Source organism: Hetaerina americana, unplaced genomic scaffold, assembly GCF_022747635.1.
Source record: "Hetaerina americana unplaced genomic scaffold, ioHetAmer1.1.p SCAF_2, whole genome shotgun sequence".
Taxonomy (NCBI): Eukaryota; Metazoa; Arthropoda; class Insecta; order Odonata; family Calopterygidae; genus Hetaerina; species Hetaerina americana.
This window is the reverse complement of record NW_027286763.1, coordinates 71,250,894-71,272,667: the sequence shown is the minus strand read 5'-3', so window position 1 is coordinate 71,272,667 and position 21,774 is coordinate 71,250,894. Positions and strand designations below refer to the sequence as shown.

The 21,774-nt window shown below is 34.3% G+C and overlaps 1 protein-coding gene across 3 annotated transcripts; it reads right to left on the bottom strand.

Moving 5' to 3' along the window:
• LOC139687999 (supporter of activation of yellow protein-like) lies at window positions 1-21,774 on the bottom strand. 3 transcript variants are annotated; one of them, XM_071585391.1, is made up of 12 exons: window positions 20,848-21,774; window positions 17,623-17,829; window positions 17,399-17,501; window positions 16,614-16,831; window positions 16,199-16,324; window positions 15,439-15,682; window positions 14,923-15,060; window positions 13,345-13,565; window positions 6,219-6,366; window positions 2,634-2,772; window positions 1,271-1,329; window positions 1-505 (listed from the first exon to the last, which is right to left on the bottom strand). In XM_071585391.1, exons 1-12 carry the CDS (start codon window positions 21,755-21,757, stop codon window positions 484-486), a joined length of 2,535 nt encoding a protein of 844 aa, XP_071441492.1. In that variant the 5' UTR covers window positions 21,758-21,774; the 3' UTR covers window positions 1-483. The 3 variants fall into 3 exon arrangements, with proteins under 3 accessions (XP_071441492.1, XP_071441493.1, XP_071441494.1); XM_071585392.1 differs by having other exon boundaries at window positions 2,637-2,772; XM_071585393.1 differs by lacking the exons at window positions 1-505; window positions 1,271-1,329; window positions 6,219-6,366 and having other exon boundaries at window positions 2,643-2,772.

Below are 21,774 nucleotides of genomic sequence, written 5' to 3'. Positions count from 1 at the left end.
CCTGGTGTGATAATATATATTTTAAAACAAAAGTATATGACATAAAAACAAATATACATCCCATTTACAGCATTAACATTAAAATAAACAAATAGAAGTAAAAAAGTTGAGTCCAAATGTGACAATGATTAAATATTCTTATGAAACAATCATACAAATGCATGAGAACATCTATGCAGGGCAGTCAGGAGTGCTCAATTGTCTTTTGAAGTAATGGAAGTAGCACCCACCACAAATATCCCCAGCAAATATTAATATACATATAGATATTTACGCACTTTAAATCCACCCAACTGCGTGATGAAGATGCACACTTTCACCACTTCAATCCAAAGGACATGTTGTAAAAGTTCACAAACAGGTGGCCATATTCAATCTTTTAGTCTTTGCTAGTTATTCACCACTTGTTGCTAGCTGCTTCAACAGTCCTATAAACTATTAAGAATTTTAAAGCCTTCAAATCTATATCACATCACACATTTCTTAAATTTTTGACAGCAGAACCCTGGAAAGAAAATGAAAATTTAATTAATCAACACCACCATTTAGTGATAAAAACTGTACAAAAAAGATAGTGATTAAAGGGAATGCCCACATGAATGCATAACATTATATATGGCATTTTAAAACAAGCTAAATTACTCCTACTTTGTACTGGGTCACGAAGGTATATAAAAATATAAATATGAATATATATATATACATATATATATATATATATATATATATATATATATATATATATATATATATATATATATATATATATATATATATATATTAAAATGTTAAAATTCTATACACTCCCTTCTCGGATTACTACCAAGTACCATTTATCTCGAGGAAAAGTGTAAAAGTGAATTGATCCATGTACAATTAGGCATAAATAATGATGATGATTCATCAGAATAAGGGAAATTTATTTACTAGTGGTTTGAACTTGATGCATGAAATAGCTATTTGGTTTCTGACTTTAATTTGAACTTTTGGTTTGAAATATAGCTCCTATTCAGCATGATGAAGTATGATAAGAATGAATGTATGCCTTTGAGTCTAAAGATCTTGATTTTTTTATATTCTAATAAATGTATGGTGCATGATTACACAGCAAACCGCTGGCAAAATGCAAGTACTAGAGCATTAAAATATATCTGTACGCAACCACCTTTAAAATTTGTTTTTAGAAAAAATTAGCAGGTGTTGTAAATATCAGAATTTTCCTAGAGGTGCATTCTAAACTTTCCATATCATGAAATAATAATGAACTTACTTTGGAAAATGTGGATTAGCATGCTGTGGCAGGGCTTTTTCTCTATCTCCATTTTTGCACTGAAATAGAAAATAACATAAAATTTGATTAGAATGACAAATAGGAAGATGGGAAAAAATGTGAATAAATAATTTTTTTAAATGGATTTAACAGACTTTTAAATGGATTTTTTAAAAAAAAGCAAATTTGAAATTGTTATAAAAACATAAAGAAGCACATTAGTAAAATTCATACAACAATATCTCCCAGACCTGGATTTCTAATCTTGAGCCATTATCAAGGTGGAGAGCAATGAGGTTACCACTCCTGGGTTTTCCTTCTACCCTCCTTCATTCAATTTCCCATTTCCCCTAATCCATTCAAAACCATATCCCCGACACTATTATTTTAATGATCTTCCATCACGGTACCACCCCAAAACTTCAATAATAAAAAATAATTGGCAAAACACAGTTTAAAACATGAAGCTTGATATTTGGACTATTAAATGGGTCTTCATGTCTGAAATGAAGTTCGGCAAAGTTACACTCGAGCACACTGTAAATCACTTTATTTTGCTCTTTTACTTTTTTTGCTACTTCTGCTTGATCAGCACTGTTCAAGGTTGGTCCAGACTGAGGCACAGCTGAGCATCATTCATTCATTTTTTTTTATTTCACTGTGCATTGAGAATGCAGAAATACAGTAAGCTTTTCATTCTACTGCCAACCTTTCATGCATAACCAAGGGATTTCACATTATAAAGCCAAGAAGGGTTTCATGAAACCCTACTTCCTTCCTTTTTACATGTATAAGTCTTGTACTAAAAAATCTACACATATAACAACCTACAGTTGACTATTACAATTTCTATGCAATCAACCATGAAAGTAACTTACTTTATTGGTGGATTTATTATGTAACATTGTGAAATAATTCTCCCGTAACACTTCCTTTGCACAGGACCCCTTGCTGGAGCTCTGACTACTTATTCATTGGTTGTGACACAATATATGGCCTTATGATGGCCATGGCTATATCAGTACCAATATGAACTTCTTTCCATTCCCTTCCATAAATGCACACTGAACATTCTTTGTGTCACTTTCAACTATCAATTTCTTCTTTTCTAAGATCCCCAAGTGTTTTCTCAACTTACACCAACATCAACCCACCACTTTCAAACAATTATGTTCTAGTCTATTCTTCTGGATTCAAAAATTTCCCTCAGTATCAAGACGCTACATAAAAATAAAACTGTGGTAATAAAACCAAGGTTCACCTACACTAGTTTTTTCAATTAACTGTCCTGTACATGAATAGGTTTCTGTCACAATTAAATAAAATATTAATGACATCAGTTGGCGACCAGAAATTATACTACTACCTCAGAACTCTGCCAATGCATAACGCCACTTCCATTGCTATTTTCCACAAGTTGATCTTTGTTCCCAGGTTCACATACTTGACAGTGCCAGCTTCCACTTGGAACTTTACGTAATCCTACACAATAGATGTGGTACCTGCAAACAGACAGGAAATAAAATTGCATGAGAAATTGTTCCAAGATTGCTACCCATGCTAATGCAAACGAAAAACATACATTTTTCTAAATCTACATCATACCCCGAAAACCACCACATGGGCATGCGGCTTTTCCTAAATGGGCAGTTAAAACTACCATGATCTACTTTACTAACTTAGAGCTTAACGCCCTGATGGGCAGTAATAAATATTTTTTAAACTATGAGTTGATGTAACCATGCAAATGCAGTTTGCCAATGGTGAAATACATCTTTAAAATTATTAATACACTGCCCTCAAACTATAAAAATCATGGGATACAAATTTGCTTGAGAGAGTGCTAAAAAAACAGGTGACAAAGCTTGATTATCACAAATGTTAGGGATTGATAAAAAAAATTGCAGGGGTCAGTTATTTTTATTTTATGTGGAAGGTTACATCTCTGATGAAGTAATGGTTTTAATTATTTCCTGAAAAGTTAACTAAAGTGTTCACAAGTCATGAATACAGTGTCTTGTAGAATGATATATCATTCTACAAGACACTGTATTCATGACTGAAGGACTCCATCCCAGAATCTCTAAAAAGACCAAAAATTCTTATCAAAACTATCTTTGATTAAGACAATTAAGTAAATAGTAACTGTATAAACAACAATTGTATACTACATTTCAATTTTGACGAGGTTAACACAAATTATACAGCAGTAGTATGACCAAAAAATATCACTAAAATTTAATACAATAAATGAAGTGTTAGGTCACTTTCAGAGCAGATTCTAGAAACAATTATGCACAGCTTTCTGGGGAATAAAGCATTAAGTGTGATAACTTGAAAAATTAAGGCAAAAAATGAATATTTTAAGAAAAATACAATTAGCAGAAAAGTCTTTTGGCTGAAATGACGTCCTAGACATTTTTATAAACTATTCCAAGTATCTTTTCATTAATTATCAATTATAAAAACATTCAGGAGGGACGCGTGAAAGCAAATTGTATTGAAGGAACAAAATCCTAAATAATTTTCAGCCATTGAAAATGAATCTTAACATAATAATTCTATAATTTAAACAACTTCTAAATCATTCCTAATTGTTTATGTTAAATGCATAGATGTATCACATTAATGACAAATTAAAGTATAAAACATATTTTAATATTCAATCTGGAGACCTAGATTAGTCTCGTGAGAAATGTTAACAATAACTAGCTAACTCATATGCTTGTCTCTAAACTTGGATATATATGTTTGGTGAAATTTGGTAATTCAGCTATTGGGAAACATAATAATAGGCCTTAAGCAAATTATCCAAGGTGTCATTTGCCCCCAGACCTTCCAACTAAACAGAAAAATAACGTATGCCATTTATGAAATAAATGAGAACCTGCACATTTAATTAGTGTTCCATTGCTTGAGATAGACTCCCCACACTAGAAACAAATATTAACTTGGTGAGGACTTAGTAATTACTTACTCATTACTACATATTATGATCACGATAAAAGATAAAAATAACAATTTAGAACAGATTTGATGAAAAAAACCAGCAGTCCAAAAGGGAAAGAAATTCTAACAATGGATAACATGGTCTTCATCATTCTGGTGCTTATTTGCTCAAATTTGAGTGGACCCAATACTTTTCTATTTTTTTAAGCATGAGTGTTAGACTTAGACAACAACAAATACCTTAACCTTAATGGAATTACTACGCTATTCCAGAATGTGAGACCAACTACATTTGCAGCCCACACAGGAATTGCAGGGTTATAATCAAAGACTGTATTATTTCTATTACTTCTGTAATCATGTTCATGCACAATGCTAGTATTCCTACCAACAAACTTATAAACTTGAATGAAGAAAGTAGCAAATTTAGTCATGCATATCATCATTATGTTTCAGACATTACATAAAGGCACTGCATAAAAACAACAACCAATGCCCATTTTAAATCCACCAAAAAATAAAATTGTATTCCATGAAAAGTCATCAGGACTGAAGCAAAATGACATTTCTACATGTGAATGTGATTTATTTTGCACAACAAATATTCCAGCCTATGGAAATTTCACAATTATAAAAATATGCATAGCTACAGAGTTTATTGCTTATAATATAACCATAAATGACTACCCACTCCCGGCCAAATGCTTAAAATAAAGTTAAAATGGCAAATTAAAACAACCCTCTGAATCCTAAAAAGCACATCTACTTATATTTTCCCATTAGGCATTAATAACCTTTACACTACACATAATAAAGTCAGTTAAAATTTATATAATTCTCAAAATAAAGGGAGTTGGAAATACTTTCAAATAGGTAAAGAATCTCAAGTATTTGGATACAATATCTGAACATGAAGGCATGTATTGGATGAACATGCACAGGCCCATTGACAAGGGGTTAAAATTTAACACAGCAGTGAAAAATCAGAACAAATCTCTCAAGCTCACTAATTTACCTTGCATTAGGATGTTGATGATTTTATTTAACGAATCATCTATACTGAGGGGAGGGGGGGTCATGGCAGTGAATTGGATAGAGGGCTGGGCTACTGACTGGGCTCAATTCTGAGTGGCTCTGGACACCTTCAGCTTCACCCAGCAGTTTATCTGGTAACAGTTCTTCCTGAGTGACACAGGGTGACAAGGTGTGGACACAGCACAGGACCCCACTCTGACGTGTAAATTTCACATGATGTTGGGCCTAGTATTAGGTGAGCCTTCCTATCAAGCAAACCTTTAGGTTGATTTGGTGGGCCATTATACCACAGTAAAAATTTAGTACTGGAAATATTTATTAAGATAATAAAAAAACTTATAAAACACAACATTGTCAAACTACTCAAGAAACGCAAAGGCATCCCCATTAAAAATTGGTAGGAATATCTCAAAATTGTTTACACAGTCTAATTTTGGGTTCACTCCTAGGAAAATGAAAGTCATGAAATGAGCCAGGATGACAGAGAAAATTTATATAACATGGAATACCCTGAGAAAGTAATCTATACAAGAGTCAACAGTTTTCCATCCAACCATGCAAGAAAGACATGCAAAAACACAGTTATATTCCATTAAAAAAAACACACAAACGGTAACACTTAGAAACTTCAAGGAATAGAACAGAAATAAATACCAATTACAGAATAATCAAAATAAGTTCCAAAAACCAAGACCAGAAAATAAGCAATAAGAACATCAGTGTCACACATTACACTACCACCACCTGGACATTAGTTAACATGAAGAGATTAAATATACTGAATAAGCATATACTAAAACATAGATTTAAGACATAAAACACACAAAACAACTTGTCTGTACCATATTTGCTGTTTTCTTTGCTATTTGAATGATTGAGAAACAACTACCAAGGCAACTAATGCTATGAATAAAGAGTGAGTGAGAAACTGAGGGAGAAAGTGCCAACAATCCAAGGATCTTACCCCCTATCACACATGTCACAGAATAGCATCTTGTCTTCATCAGCAGGATCCTTGCATTCAATGCAAGTCTTGCAGTCTGTGCACTGCCAGTCATAAGACTTGATATGCGGAACCATGTCAAGAGTCAGGTCCAAGCAGCTAGGATGACCTGTTTAGAAAATACACTCACTTTCTATGCCACAATTGACCCCGAGATGGAGTTATTTGTAATCACAGCTGCTACTACTGAATGAATGTTTATCCTCAGCAAGAAATATTAATATCAAGCACCCACATAGAGGCAAAAACTAAACTTTGCTCATCTATGATGTTTCCATTAGAACATAAGGCATTTCTAATAACCAACATTCATAATTATTAATCACTTGACCAAGCCTCTGAACAACCAACTTATTTGATCACAAGAATAGGATACAGAACTAAAAGCAATGAAATTCAAACTTGCAATCCATGCACAATTCAGGTAGATAAAAAACTCATTTACAACAGGGAAATAACTATTCATAATTTCAAAGATGTGTACATGTTTCAAAGTTATGACCCTTCAGGAAAATAACAGACACCAAGATGACTTACTTAGAAGCCACACAAACAATTGTATACCGAGTGCAGAGGTGAAAAACTTTTAACACTCACTTCACATATTTCTACAACATCCTGGTCAGCACACCACAGGCCATATGTGCAAATACAGACTGATCAGTAACTAAAAAACTTCATGATAAAATTTTATCAAATTGTTGTTTAATATTTTTTTCATTATCGAAGAGAGACTGAATTTGAGTTTTCACTAAAGTGGCTGGAACCAAGGTCATTGGTCCTATAAGGGAAGAGGTTTCATACATCTTTACAGAGCATCCTCAAAATACTTTGTTCTGCTTAGTCAAACAACTTCCACATTGCACGCACTTCTTGTATAATAAACAAAAACCCAGTTCCATATTTTGGAATCATGACATACCTGGAGAACGGATTTCATTTTCCTTCTCAATACTAATAATACCACATATGCAATTACTTTCTCCACAGTTTTGACAGATAGGCATGTAGAGGTGTTAACAGACAAAGAAGCATTCTCCATTTATGATAACAACATGTTTTTTTTCCGATTTTAGAGCATATATTGTGGATTTGTATACTGGTTAAGAGCTTTAACATGAGCAATGTAGCAAGAAAGATCTTAAGACTTGTGGCATGGAGACTTAAGAATTCTGTACTTGAGTGTATTTTTTGAAGGAGAGCCTCTTCTATTAGAACAAATGAACCAAGATGGTATCAATTCTACACTTTGTGTTGGACGTCAAAGCAGCCCATTAATGTGCCTTTTAAACCAGGGAGTATGGAGTAAATCGCTTGGAAAAAAACATTATAAATGAACCAATTGAATTTTATGTCTTTCAAGTCATTTTTGATCAACAAGTTACCACACAAGCATTTCATTAATTTGATAGTTAAAAAATACAACTGCATAAATATGTTACACTAGGCGGCCAAAATCTGCATTTAAGCATCACTGGGTGTACCTCTTTTCTTTCAATTGAAGGTTGAAAAAAATGTCTCATGAAATAATATTTTAATTAGTGTTCAATAGATGCTGACTAGCAAGTCATTAAGTTCATCCACTTAAAGCATTGGGATGATTTTGATCATTCAAGAGGGATGAAAGCACATGCCTAACATGTAAATAAACTTTGTTTATTTTAATGGTCATCAACATTGGTCTAATATTTGTTGTATTAAGGATAGTTTCAGCATTAAAACTGATGATTTGATAGTGAATATGTTTACTTCATTTGACTAACAATGTTGAATAGGTTCATTGATGGTTTACTTGGGGTGTGTACTGATTCTCACTTCAACACAGTGGCCACTCAGTTAAGAAAAAATCAAGAATCTTCTTTTTTTCAAGTATTAAAAAAATACTGAAACTTGACACAATTTCGAAAAGGATACCATGCTTGGTATGAAAAAGAATAGGAATCCAGAAAATGAATGGCGAGTTTATGTGTTTTGGAGTGTATGCACATCAGATTGTTGTTCAGTTTCTGCATCTCAGAACCAAGCTTTATTAGTCATTAGAGAAGCTTTGGCTGGAACACTTCATGCAATGGATGCAAGGTTGTATATTCTTCCAGGACCACCTGGCAATAGCTTAAAATCACCGTGAAAGATAATCAGAGCCTTAAGGAAGTGATATGATGTGTTTTGAGCTTGAATCAGAGCACAACCTTGCTGTCCAAACTGCTTAAAGTTAGAAGAAGAAAGATGTCAAAATGTATGCAGATCTTTAATAGATAGTATTTTGCTACTGTTACCATAATGAGTTTTTAAAACCTAATACTTTTTGCATAGTGTTACAGTTTTCACAAATATTCAGGTGAGAATGCAGATAGCAAAAACTGTGAGCCCCTACTCCATCAATACACTCTTCAGACAAAGAAAGTACTGCACATTTTCATCCATGGCAAAAAAGGACATTTTTAAAGTACAGAAAACTACTAATGTCTCAAGGATGACTCATAATAAGGATTCCTCCCATTTATAATTGTTTTGCCACAGTATACCTTTGCAGAAAGAAATAACAATAGGATTTTAAAATGTTAATGGTTTTCAGGGACAGATGAAATGAAAATTAAGCTTCAAAATGATGAAGAGGAATATTAATGTTTTTTTCTGGTACCATAAGCATCGTATATTCAGACTGTGTCAGGAGAACATGGCGATTCAGTGATTCTTGCAACTCTTTGATTAAAAGTGAATGAAGGAATAGTGCATGAAAGTGTTTGTTATCACCGAGTTGCAGTATGAAACGCTGGGTAAATTGTCAATACTAAAATACCCAATCTTTACTCGAGTATTTCATTAGGAATGGACACAGCTTACTCCAACATATATGTAAATATTTAAAATTAAAACTGTACATGTCTGCAATAAAAAAATTTTTAAGTTCATTAACTAAAATAATAACCCAGAATGATTCACTCCTCAACAACAATATAATACAGACTGGTTACTATTAGACCAAGGCCCTTTGCCCATGCTGCAAGCATAACCATTAGGGCTCAAAAGGTGTTGCAATGGCAACAAGAAACATGAGGTAAGGGGTTTCCCACATTCATTCGCAGAATCAGTTATTCCCAAACCATTCATAATGCATGCATTTATTTTATTTCAGCCCATTTATCCTTGTGAGCACAAAGATGTTTGTCCTTTCTGCCACACAAGCACGCTCCAGTTCGCTTTCACTGATTAAAATATGCCTTTTTATTATGTATGTCATTTCAATCCAATGATTACTAAATCAACGTTGAGAACAGCCCAACTATAAGGTGAGTACCATGGGAATACAGCCTAATTCATACTTTATTATCTTTAGCTTAATATCAGAGAGTTTTTTCTTAAGCATTCATCAACAATTTCAAGCTGAGAGAGTAATTTCAGAAAAGCAAACCCACAAAGCAGAAATATGCATATTTTGACAATATTTCAATTGTCTTTCCCAAAATATGTTGTGGGAAAACAATAATGACCTCACCCAAATGAGGATATGACATTGAGTTATTGGCATAAATGCAATATATTATTGCTTTCTGCTCAGCCATATCATCTCCAGGTACACACCAGAATACATATACATATTGTGAATTGATGGCATATATGAAGCAATATATCTGGGTGCACCCATCAAATTATTTTTCTACCATGAAAATTCAGGAGTTTTTTGGTACATATGTATAACCATCTATACTCTAGAGGCCACTGATCCAATAATGATTCCTATATGCAGCAGAAATCACTTATGTCATGGAGAGGTAGAGGAATGAATGAAGAGAGTAAATTTGTTTAATACTCTCTCAGTGACAAATTATAAGAAACTGTGGATGTTGCAGCAACAGTAACTTTTAATGGAGCCACCCACTAAATGTGCATTGCAATGCAGCAATTTCAGAGAGTAAAAATCTTTCGCCTCGACCAGAATTCGAACCTGGATCCCTAGATGTCCAACTGAGGGCTTTAGCAAGTTAAGCTATTGAGACGTCCTCTCTCTGTGACTGTTTTAGTCACAAATATGGTTTGTTGAAATTAAGTGAAATTATTAAAACAATAAAAAAGAAACTAAGAAAACCAATGAAAAATTACAAAATTTGAAACACAGATATTTCAAGAGAAGGCTTTCGCAGAGTGATGGTGGTGATGAAGGTCTATCAGGATTTTCTCCTCTTCGGTCAATCTGTTGTAATAAAATTTTCACAAGCATTCTAGCTTGCTTCTTCCTAGGCAGGCCAGAAGTGACCTCTTTCTTACCTGAAGAAATTGGCTGTAATGCCTGTGAATCTGTCATCACAAAAAATGGAGCAATGAAGAGAAAAACCCTTTTATCTTCTTCATCAAAGAAGATATTGTATGCATATTCCACAAACACATCGGCACATGAGGAAGAACTATATTTTTCCAGAAATAAATGGAAAAAGGTACTTAAGGAAATATTCAAACTAGATATTTATATAAAATTGGTAATAGTAAAAGTCATAATATCTATCAGACCTATGTGTCCTTGGATTACAACCTAACTGGTTTTGAAAAAGTTTTCTTAAGCTAATTCAGAAAGCTATAAACCGTTAATGCCATGCTAAATATTTACCCTAAAAACTGACATTTACATTGCACTTTCATTTCAAATACCTCATCAACTTCAATTTCAAATGTAAAAGACATTCACAATTCTCTTTGTCAACATCTTTTAAAATGCTGTTTTCTTTTCACTGCCATACTTCAAGGCACTCATTGAAAAAATTATATCACACATCCCTCATACCAACAAATTTCATGCTTACTCTTGGCTAATTTATAAATATTTGAGGACTATAAAAAATTAGAAAATGGCAAAGCAAGCCATATTACCAAACTTTATTTACTAAAATCCTATATTTCACTTTTAGGTGGTTAAAAATCTTTAAGAGGTTAATTGATGAGCATTATCATTAATATGTTCATGAATTGCAATAGAGCCCTCATTAGAAAGTTCATACTGAAAATAAATAAACTGGGTGTTTAATTGTATCTAAGGCCAAAGAGAGTGTTGTAATACACTTTTTACACATACTTGGCATTTAAAGCTCAACAGCAACACTAACAGAGTTATAATACAGGCCTTTAATATATTTGCATTGAATTAAAGAGTTCTCTGTTTTCTAGAAACTAATTTGCACTTGCAGTAAGTTACACACTGTAAAAATGTGGCACTTATTTCCAAATGAACACATCTCTTGACGAAGTATTGGTATTAATGAATGGTAATTGTGGAAATTCCTAATATCAAGATATACCAATTAAATTTAACTGAGAAATGGACAACAAAATATGAGTTGCATTACCACTATCAACTGAGTTTCTGATAATATGCAGAGAAAATGGCATACTTAAGGTCATTCCACCATACACTAATCATTTAACAGTTCTTTGGATTTATGCTCTTATTACCACTGCACACCCTTATCCAAATAAATAGACAAAGTATTTGAAGAGGCCAAAGAAGTCTTGAAATGTTTCTTCATTTATTCTAGTTCTTTATAATTATTTTTTGGGGGTACCAAATAAAGGAAATACAGGGTGCGTTCCGAAAGAAAAGTGACTAAATTTCCTGCACCACCCCTATTGGTCGGAGTGGGATTGAACAATTTGGAATAGGTGGGGGGGGCGCTAAGCTCTGCCATGAAACCAGTGTCAGTGCTATCCAAGCTATGGAGGTGGCAGGATATCAGTTATTGTAAACCTCTGTGCGCTGACCGCGTCACAAAAAAATGGAATCAATGATTGAGCAAAGTTACGCGATTAAGTTTTGTACTACACTGAAAAAACCTCTTGAGGAGACTAACAAAATGCATCGTGAGGCTTATGGAGACTATGCTCTATCCTAGTCACTAGTTTCGAGGTGGTTAAAGGCCTTTAAGGAGGACCGGGAAGAGGTTCACGACAAAAAATGCTATGGGTGGCCGCTAACCAGCAAAACCGACAAAAATGTGGCTTGTGTTCGACAATTGTTGGACTCTGACCATAGATTGAGTAACAAGAGATTGTCAATGAACTGAACTTGTCATCTACAGTTGTTTTGCATTGCTACTGAAGATTTAGCGATGAGGAAAGAGTGCACCAAGCTCGTACCCAAGATTTTATCAGACGACCAAAAGACCAACCAAGCAGAAATTTCAAGTGAACTGTAATAAAGTATTGAAAATGAACCTGATTATTTGAAAAACATCATCACTGGTGATGAAACCTGGGTTTTTTAATACAACCCAGAAATAAAATACCAAAGCTTTGAAAAGCATACTGACCAGTCCCCCAAGCCCAAAAAGGTAAGAATGAGCAAATCAAAAGTGAAAACAATGCTCATTGTCTTTTTCGACACTAAAGGAGTGGTCCATAAGGAGTTTGTTCCTCAAGGACAGACAGTTAACACTGCCTACTACGTGGATGTGCTGGAAAGACACCGAAAAAGGGTCATCAGGATGAGAAAAGACATCTCTGCTAACATGCCTTGCCACATTGCCCTACGTGTCCGCGAGTTCCTGGCCAAACACCAGGTGCAAACGCTGTCCCCCCCAGCCCCCTATAGTCCTGACGTCCCCCCAGCAGACTTCTTTCAGTTCTCTCAGATTAAGGCAGCCCAGAAAGGAACCCGTTTTTCGTCCATAGAAGAGATCCAATCAGCCGTGACGAAGACCTTGCGAGAGATCCCCGAAGATGCCTTCCAGGGTGCATACTGGTTATCCCCAGAAAAAAAATGTGTAGAGGCCCATTGACAACAGCACTTTAAAGAATTTTAAGTGTTTGTGCAAGTCTGTTCAATAAATTACTCAAAAAAAAAATCATTGCATTACTTTCGGAACGCACCCTGTAACTTCATTTCTTGAACTTCCACCAGTTAGATATCGGTGGTTTTGTAATGATCTTCAATTAAATTTGTGATAAGAAAAATCATTAATAAGCATTGAATACCAATAATTCTATAGGTATATATTCAAAACTACCTAACATCAATTAGTATATTTTGCAAACTTGCCTAGTTATTCAAATAATCAAGAAATTGAGACAGGAATTCAACATCATATTTCTACCATCTCACCGCTAGAATCACACTGGGCACACTGTATCAAAGGTTCTGGGCGACCCAGTTTGTTTCGGCTGCGATCACCACCACATACTTTACACGCCGGCCCAACATTCGAATTAGAAACACCACTCTTGTTTCCACCTCCATCTCCACCTCCTGTGGCATTTTCTGTATCAAGATCAGCCGTGGAGCATGTTTCCTCGGTGTCCTGAGTTGCTTCACTGGAAGAACTGCTACATGATGTAATTGAACAAAAGTCATAGAGTCACAGTGTATCTACAAAAATATACACAAGAAAAATATTGAAATGAAAAATTTAGATTTTAGGGCCATTGACCTTATTATTTACAGTCTGAAAAAGGAGGCTATACGAAGTCCTGTTTGAGCTAAATCCCATCATTGTAAGAGCTTACATTAATGTTAAATGTCCACAAAATATAGATAATCACTGTAAACAATTAAAATCTGGATATGTTATTTAATATAATACTGCATAGATGCCATTTAAATAACCATATGGTCATACTTAAGTTTATTCTTTATTTTATGGAATCATGAAACGGCCAATTTTTGTTGTTTCACAACCAAATTCTTAATACACCTACAATAGGATACTGCATTATATCTTTAATGAAAAAAATCATGAAATCAAGTAAAATAAAACACCTTACAATAAGAGAAAATTATAAGAATTGGATGATGACAGTTCATTGCAATTTACAGCTGATCACAATCGAAAAATTATCTTGGTTTTACATAACACTGATTTTATGGCTCTTGGTAATCATATAATATGAAAAATAATACTATTATTACCAATGAATAATTAAATTAATGACTACCAAATTGACTTCACTATGAACTGTGAAGCTATTGAATGACTTATGAAAATTACTGATAAAAATGATTAGTTGACAATATTTCCTTTTATTTACTTGACTCATGTGAACAGGAGAGTTTGTCTCCAAATATTTAATTAAAAACACTTTCTTTGTATCACAAGATGTTAACTCTTCACTACATTCTTTTTAAGAGACTTATTCAATACATAAATCACTTTATAAGTAGTAAATTATTGTAAACCTGAAATAATGGTGACATGCAATGCTATTTGTTTGCTACCAAAGTAACTTATTTATAATTAAACTTGTCTGTAAAAGAGGAGTCAATATTTCTTTAAATACACACAACTGCAGATAGCTAGCAATTCTCATTTGGCAAGAACATCTGATTAAGCAATCAAGGCTAAAATATACACTATACAATGGTAGCAACAATTCTTATTACTTCAATGACACAAAATAAATTTTAAAATGCACTGTCAAAGATGATCTCTTGGAAAATGCAAATTTGACTTCTTTCCAGAGGAAAAAATGGCACTAATTCAATGAAATTTAGTCATGCTTTCATCTGATTAAATTAGGATTCTATGTCGTAGGCAATTTTTTCCATATTGATTTGGGATTTATTTAATCAAGACTGCACCACATATACTTGCATCCTTCACTTCCCCATCTTAAAATTTTCATTGCCATTCATTGATCAGAACATGAAAGACAGCACATATGTATTGATTGAACATATACTAACCTAGAGTCATCAGATGAGCTGCTATCTTCAGATTCTGATTGACTTCCATCAGATAAATGCTCTTCCATTTCATTAGGTCTCATTGGACCATAGAGCACAGTATTCAAAGGATAATACCTCAGTTCAGTTGGAGTGTACCTGCAAAAGGTGAATGTTGAATTTGGATAAGCATTGACAACATAATAGTAATAATTATGAGAAATCTGTATGGGTGAAATTATTTCAAAAGTGACCTTAAATTAAACATCAATATCTTAAAGTTGTTCTGGTAAATCATTGAACATGCACAATTGGCATGCAGATTTTACTACAATTTAATTATAACCAATAATATGAAAACTTGTGCAAATTTACTTCTATTAATTAAAGAGAAATTCTGTGGAATTCAGCAATAAAATCTTACTCATACAACAATAACATACTAGGCTAGCAAAATAATCAACATTCCTTAATAATAATTATGATGATTTTTGATTGATTTTTTATGTGCTTGCAATATCTTTATAATGCAATTACCTTTTATAATAATCGGTGTACTGGCCAGGGATGAGGGAGATAGGGTAATGGCCAATCCTTGGCTTCTCTCGTGCCATTTGACGACCCTTATTCTGTGGATAATGTATTGTGAAACTCTGCAGATCAAAACAACACCCACGCTCTTCCTTTCTTTCCTTGTTGAAACTGGAATTCCAACTTGCAGCTGATTTCATAGCTCTTCTCTTGTAATCAGATTGTTTATTTTTTTCCCCAGTTATTGTCACTGAAAACAATGAGAATAAATGAATCACACTGAGAATGAGTTGATGCCTTGAAAAAAAACTATTAGTATCCATGTTTTCCCTGAATTCAATGAATATCATCAGTTTTTTGGCAAAAGATCTTAGTCATTTCTCATTTTACTAATTCCTGAAATGCACTTTTTGCCATTGCTCAGAAATGTCAAATTTTCACACAGCCACTCTACTAAGATTTTCTAGCGCTTTCATTATTATACGACAAAATTTTAAAGGATGAAAACAAATTTGCCAGCAAGCATAAAATATATTTAATTTTTAGTAAAAGCCTTCATAGTATCAAAACCATAGCTAATGAACATAAGTACACTACTTACTTGTATACCCTCTTGGTTACAAATCACATGAAATGTCCATCAGGAAAAATTTCACTCTACACCAAAAACATTTCTTATGAAACTAAAAAATAAGGATAAGACAAAAATATGTTCATGAATTCATGCATTAAAAATCTAGGAAATTTTATAGTTTTTCACTCTCACCTTTTTGCCGACTTTGAATTTCTTTGGCTTGGCGCTCTCGGGTAACACGCCTGTATTCTTCATATTTCTCTTGAAAGTCAGCAAACATAACATCAAGGACTTCTGAGCTGTTCAATGCTGTCAGTCCTTTAAGTATTTATCATAATAGTAAATACATTACAAAACAATTTTAGAAGTCTCCATGAAATAATGGGCAACATCATTAGATTCAATCATAAAATCCTCATTTCAAAGAACAACTTTCATGTAAGCCCCATCTTTACAGACAAATGATGATTGCTGTTTTGATTTCTGAATTTTGAGAATTTTTGACTTTTCTGTTGGCCAAATTTTGATATTTTCCAAGCAATTCTGAACATTTACCATGAAACCTTGAGAATAAAAACCGACAGGATGAAGCCATTACTGTACTCACCAAGATCACAGAGGGATTCAGACACTAGTCCTTTTTCACGCAGATGTGCTTTTTCTTCTGCCTCTACAGTTCTCCTTTTCAAATCTGGATATTTACGCTTAAAAGATTTGACACCTAAATACTCAGAAACTTGCTCTTGGATCATAAAGTGGTCAGCCGTCTTATCATTCAATGGCCACTGGTATTCAGCTAGGTTTTCTGCAGTAAACTCCACATTACTGAAAATTAGTCAACAGATGTTTTATGAAAACATTTAAATAGCCTTTCAAAGGAAAGTGATAATCATGACAACATTATGACAGAATCCATCTTATTTTGAAGCAAGGTACAATGGTGGCACAAAAAAGTTTTTGTATGAACACTTCACACTTGCTTCATGCATCACGTTTCTATACCAGTTTACCAGTAAATATCAACATGCAAAACAAACTCCAGCTATTTTAAACTCAAGGGAATAAATCTCTTTATCGATTTAGTTTGGTCTCCCAAAATGAAAAGAAGAAAATGAAAGAAGTCAACACAGCGGGACCACAAAAAATTTTGTAGTTAATAGAATGCTATTGGACTCATTTCACTTATTGAGCTAAGGTACCAAACATCCTGACATTATGTATTTTTTTGTAAAATCCCACTAAAAGTTAGCATTAGGTCAATTCTCAATAACATAAGGATTAAAGCCTATTTTTTTCAACTAATCCCATTATGCACCCAAAGAAGACCAGCATAATGAGAATATAATACAGGAAATATTAAAAAAATAAGGCTACAAGGTAATCATGTCTTACCTGTCAGGATCATAAACTTCTAATCGCACCTTTTTCTTGGCACTCTCTGTAGTTCCATTACTCAAGAGACTTCCTTGTGATGCTTCTTCTTCCACATTCAAACCTTTAAGAGATAATAACATGATACTGACATTCTGACAAAAGGGAAAAGAAATGTAACAAAGATTTTTGACTACTTAACAGGAAAGACATAAAAGGATAATTTTTACTTATACCAATCTCACCTGTTGGAGGTAAGGTTCGTGCTGGGGTTTGTGATCGGCTGCCACTTTCTGCACTCATTCTTGTCTCCTCTTCAAATATCTGAATTGTTGACTTTACATGGGAATCAATGGGAACTGGCAATTTTTCAGTGAAACCACCATTTTTAACAGCATTTTCATTATTGCCAGGAAACTGATTCCCTTGATTTGCCGCCTTCTTTCCCTGGCCTAAATAAAACGTATCATTATTAATTTTCTATGTAAAATTTATTCATTTCATGTCTCCACATATTTCCAAATTATCCTGCAATAGCACAACAACTAATCTTTATAATATACTTTCAAACAACCCACATTTATGATGAATAAATATCATAACTTGCATGATTAGGAACTCACATACATCGGTTCTTGATTTCACACAAATGTAACTAAGCCATTGATAATTCAATTATAATGGCATAAAGAGCAGGATATTAATAAAGTTATCTTGTAAACATCAGTTTATCAATAGAAAATTTTACTGAATGTTCTTGCAAAGGACAACTAGTTTGAATTACTAAATAATTCTTAAATTATTGATATGAAATGTGACAGCCAAAATGCATAGTTATGTTTTTATACCCATAAAATATAATAAATAATTAAATGACAGCATATGGGAAAAATACACAATACATGAAAGCATTTCAGTTAACCAGGAATATATGTCAAAGAGTGCTTTTCAATGCAAGTACTTATAGTAGTAGTATTTAGGGGAGGTGACCAACAGCTAAAGCCATTTGTACCAAGAAGGATGGACAAGAAAGGATGAAGGGTGGGGAGAAACCCGGCATCAGCATTAGCTTACTCTTAACGAAAGACACCTAGGGGTATGCAGCTTCACAATCCATCATACAGATTGCACACTCATTCAAAACACCCTCCACAAAGCACCTCAAGTAGGGATCAAGATACCACTGAAAAATATTTGATGATGCCGTGATTCAAACCCTCAGGGTGGGAAGCCAATACGATAACCACTGCACCATCTCAATCCACGAATGTACTTAGATTATAAATAAAAGTCCAAATATGTTATTATCATTTATGAGCATATTCATTGGCATTGCTGCAGGCTAGGAACTTAGGTAGCCACAAACACCTAGATTGATTTCAGAAATTAAATGCTCAACCCATTGAGTCAGAAATTTTAAGAAGAAATTAAATGAAAAAGAACTAGATAGTTAAGTTGTGGCAGTAATCGACATTGGGGTATGTGTGCCATATATGAGAAAAATGTTTCCCAGAGTTCAAGACTTACTTTTAGTTTTCATTATTTATGGTAAAATTTTCTCTTTCTATGGTTCACAATAATGTTTAGCATGAACTTGTTGTCTGTTTCAAATGGTATGCAATTTCAAATTATGTACCTTTAAAAAGTCACCAGAAATATACATGGCATGACTGTAGGGCAGGCCACAAGAGATTGGCATTTAGAAAATTGTATTGACTACTATTTGACACAAATACTGGATTCAAGAAGAAAAACTGTACTCTTATTGCATCAACTTGGAAAAGAAATATGATGCCTGGCCAAAAGGTTGTCATGGAATTTTTTATCAAAGCTCTAAATATATGTATCAACTAAGTGCTGTTGAAATCCTTTTAGTGGTCAAACAATGGGTCCTTGTAGTGATATCTGAAAGAAGACAATGCACTTAAAGTGATTGTTACTGATGATGTATTCAAGAAAGGTTTAGCCATGGTATGCACAGGATTGGTATAGCCATATACCAATTCTGCGCGGAAAAAGATGGGGTGTCCACTAAATGGTATCTTTCTGTATTTATGGAGAAAGGAAGTATATTAACCACACAATAGAGTTCTAAAAGTTTTCCTATTATGGATGTATCTGAAATAACTCCTACTATAGCATTTGTACTATTTGCTTTACTTATTTACACTTTGTATACACAGCAGGTGGGGATGCGGGGAAGATAAGAGGAAGGAGACACAGTTCGCACTAGCTTTAGGGGTTTTATGTGTGTTGGAAGGATGAAATTTCAAATTAGATAAGTACATGACCTCTGAATATGAAACAATATTGCTCAAATTTGATACTAACCACATTGAGTGATAAGTGGAAAAATGGGGAGCAAGCAGAACATCATATTTACAATTATATGAAACAAAATAATGCTAAAACCTAAATAACTTTTATATGAAAATTCAATTTTTCAATGCATTATATTATGATATTTAGTTTTCATTTTTTGGGAAATCATATCAAACTTTTAGATAAGTTTATTCAACTTGGGCATGCTAAATTTAATTTCCTTTCTGAACAAATGAATTTAACTTAATATGATGTCTCTGTGAGCAATGTTGGTTAAAGTGTCTTAAATGACACAGATAATAGCAAAATGCCCACATCATGCCACTTAATTTCTATATTGTCTCAGCCAAACAATGGCATTCAGAGCAATCAACCTCATCAATGGAAGAGACAGCTCAATTAGGAGAAGAGCAAAGGAATAAGAGGTAAAGCAGTCATTTAGTGATGAGGAATGCCATTCAGAGCAAAGCATAGAGGACACCAGTGATTTCAATAGAAGGAACAATTTAGGACATTTATTTGAGGCACTGGAACAGAAGCTAATATTTGTACACCAAATTTAGCATGCAGAACCCTGATTTAATCACCAATAGGTATCAACCATGCAAGAGCGTGACATGGCTGGTACCCAATTTACCCCAATGTATGATAGACTTATGTTCAAACCTTAAAAAATGAATTACTGTACAAAATGTATTTAGATAATTCAGGGAATGCAAAATGAGATAACAGAGAATATAATTTTCAGGAAAATGAAAGAAGGCTACAATGACTTGATCAGAAAATGTGGATATACGTATGCATGAAATCAAAATAACTGTAATTGTCCAATATATAATGAATTGATTACCAACTAATTCATTTATCATCATTGTAAGGTTAACTGAGGATGATGTAGTACATCGAACCAGAACAGAAATAAATCTCTTAACTAGTGATGATTGTAATTACTTGCAATCATCACTAGTAAGCGATTGCAGTCACTTATACATTCCAATCCTACCAAAGAACACCTGAAACTAGGATTTCATGTATAAATAAACATAAATAACATGGAACAATTAAGAATGGGAGGCCACGGGTCACAATTTATGGATTACACACTAATGAAAAGTAAACACTCTCTGCTGCTTACAAATAGTAATTACCTTTTTTGCCCTTCTTGGTTTTTGGTTCATCCTCTGATTTGACCTTTGCCTTGCGTGGCCTTTTAGGTCTGACAACTTCTGGTGAGATCTCTAATGGTTTTCTGGGCTTCCTTTTTCTCTTTGATGTCAGGACATCGCCAACTAAAGGCAAAGTTATATCTTCCATCTTCACTTCCACAGTGACAGGAACATTTAACTTTTCATCTAGCAAAGGATTAAGTCTCTCCACGGAAGCTGGCTCAACTTTAACAGTCCCATTACCCCCTACCTCAGCCACAACAATGACATCATGTGAGGATGAGTCTTCTTCTTTCACAACAGTTGGAACAGTAGATCCGTGTGGGATTATGGTCAATCCTTCCCTCTTCACAGTGCTTATTCCTTGGAGAGATCCCACTGGAGACCCGAGAGAAACTTCCAACTTCGCAAGTGGCATTTTTAAGTCTTGAGGAACTAGGGTTATCTCAGGACTTAGGGATATACCAGAAACTGCTGACCCTCTATTACCACTCCCTCTTGGCCTACCCAATGGTCTTCCAGTTCCCCTACCTGTTCCACTCCTCCCCATACCCCTGGTGCCCCTTACAGAACCCCTAACAATGCTGGCACCGCGACCAGTGTTCATTCCTCTAACGGCACCTGGACTGGAACTCCTGATACCCATATCCATGCTGCCTCTGCTAACACCCCTACCACTCCCATAAACACCCCCACGAGATGCCGACATTAACACTCCGGGCCTTTCCACACTCACCTCTGCACTCTTGTTCATACCTCTACAATTTGCACCAGCTGATGGTATCCTCTCTACCACCATCCCCCTACCAACCGTTAGGCTTAAACCCCTGCCAATATTTGATGCAACTCCTCTTCCGAGAACAGCGGAGCCTCGACCACCTCCTACTCCCATGCCCCTAACTCCAGACC

What these genes read in the sequence shown, in the direction of transcription:
- LOC139687999 (XM_071585391.1), bottom strand. Translation starts at nt 21,757, where the DNA reads ATGGGAGTAGGAGGTGGTCGAGGCTCCGCTGTTCTCGGAAGAGGAGTT. An exon ending in AATTCAAAGTCGGCAAAAAG is followed by an intron (nt 15,683 to 16,198) that starts GTGAGAGTGAAA and finishes CATTGTTTTCAG; the next exon opens with TGACAATAACTGGGGAAAAA. An exon ending in AGCTCATCTGATGACTCTAG is followed by an intron (nt 13,566 to 14,922) that starts GTTAGTATATGT and finishes TACATCATGTAG; the next exon opens with CAGTTCTTCCAGTGAAGCAA.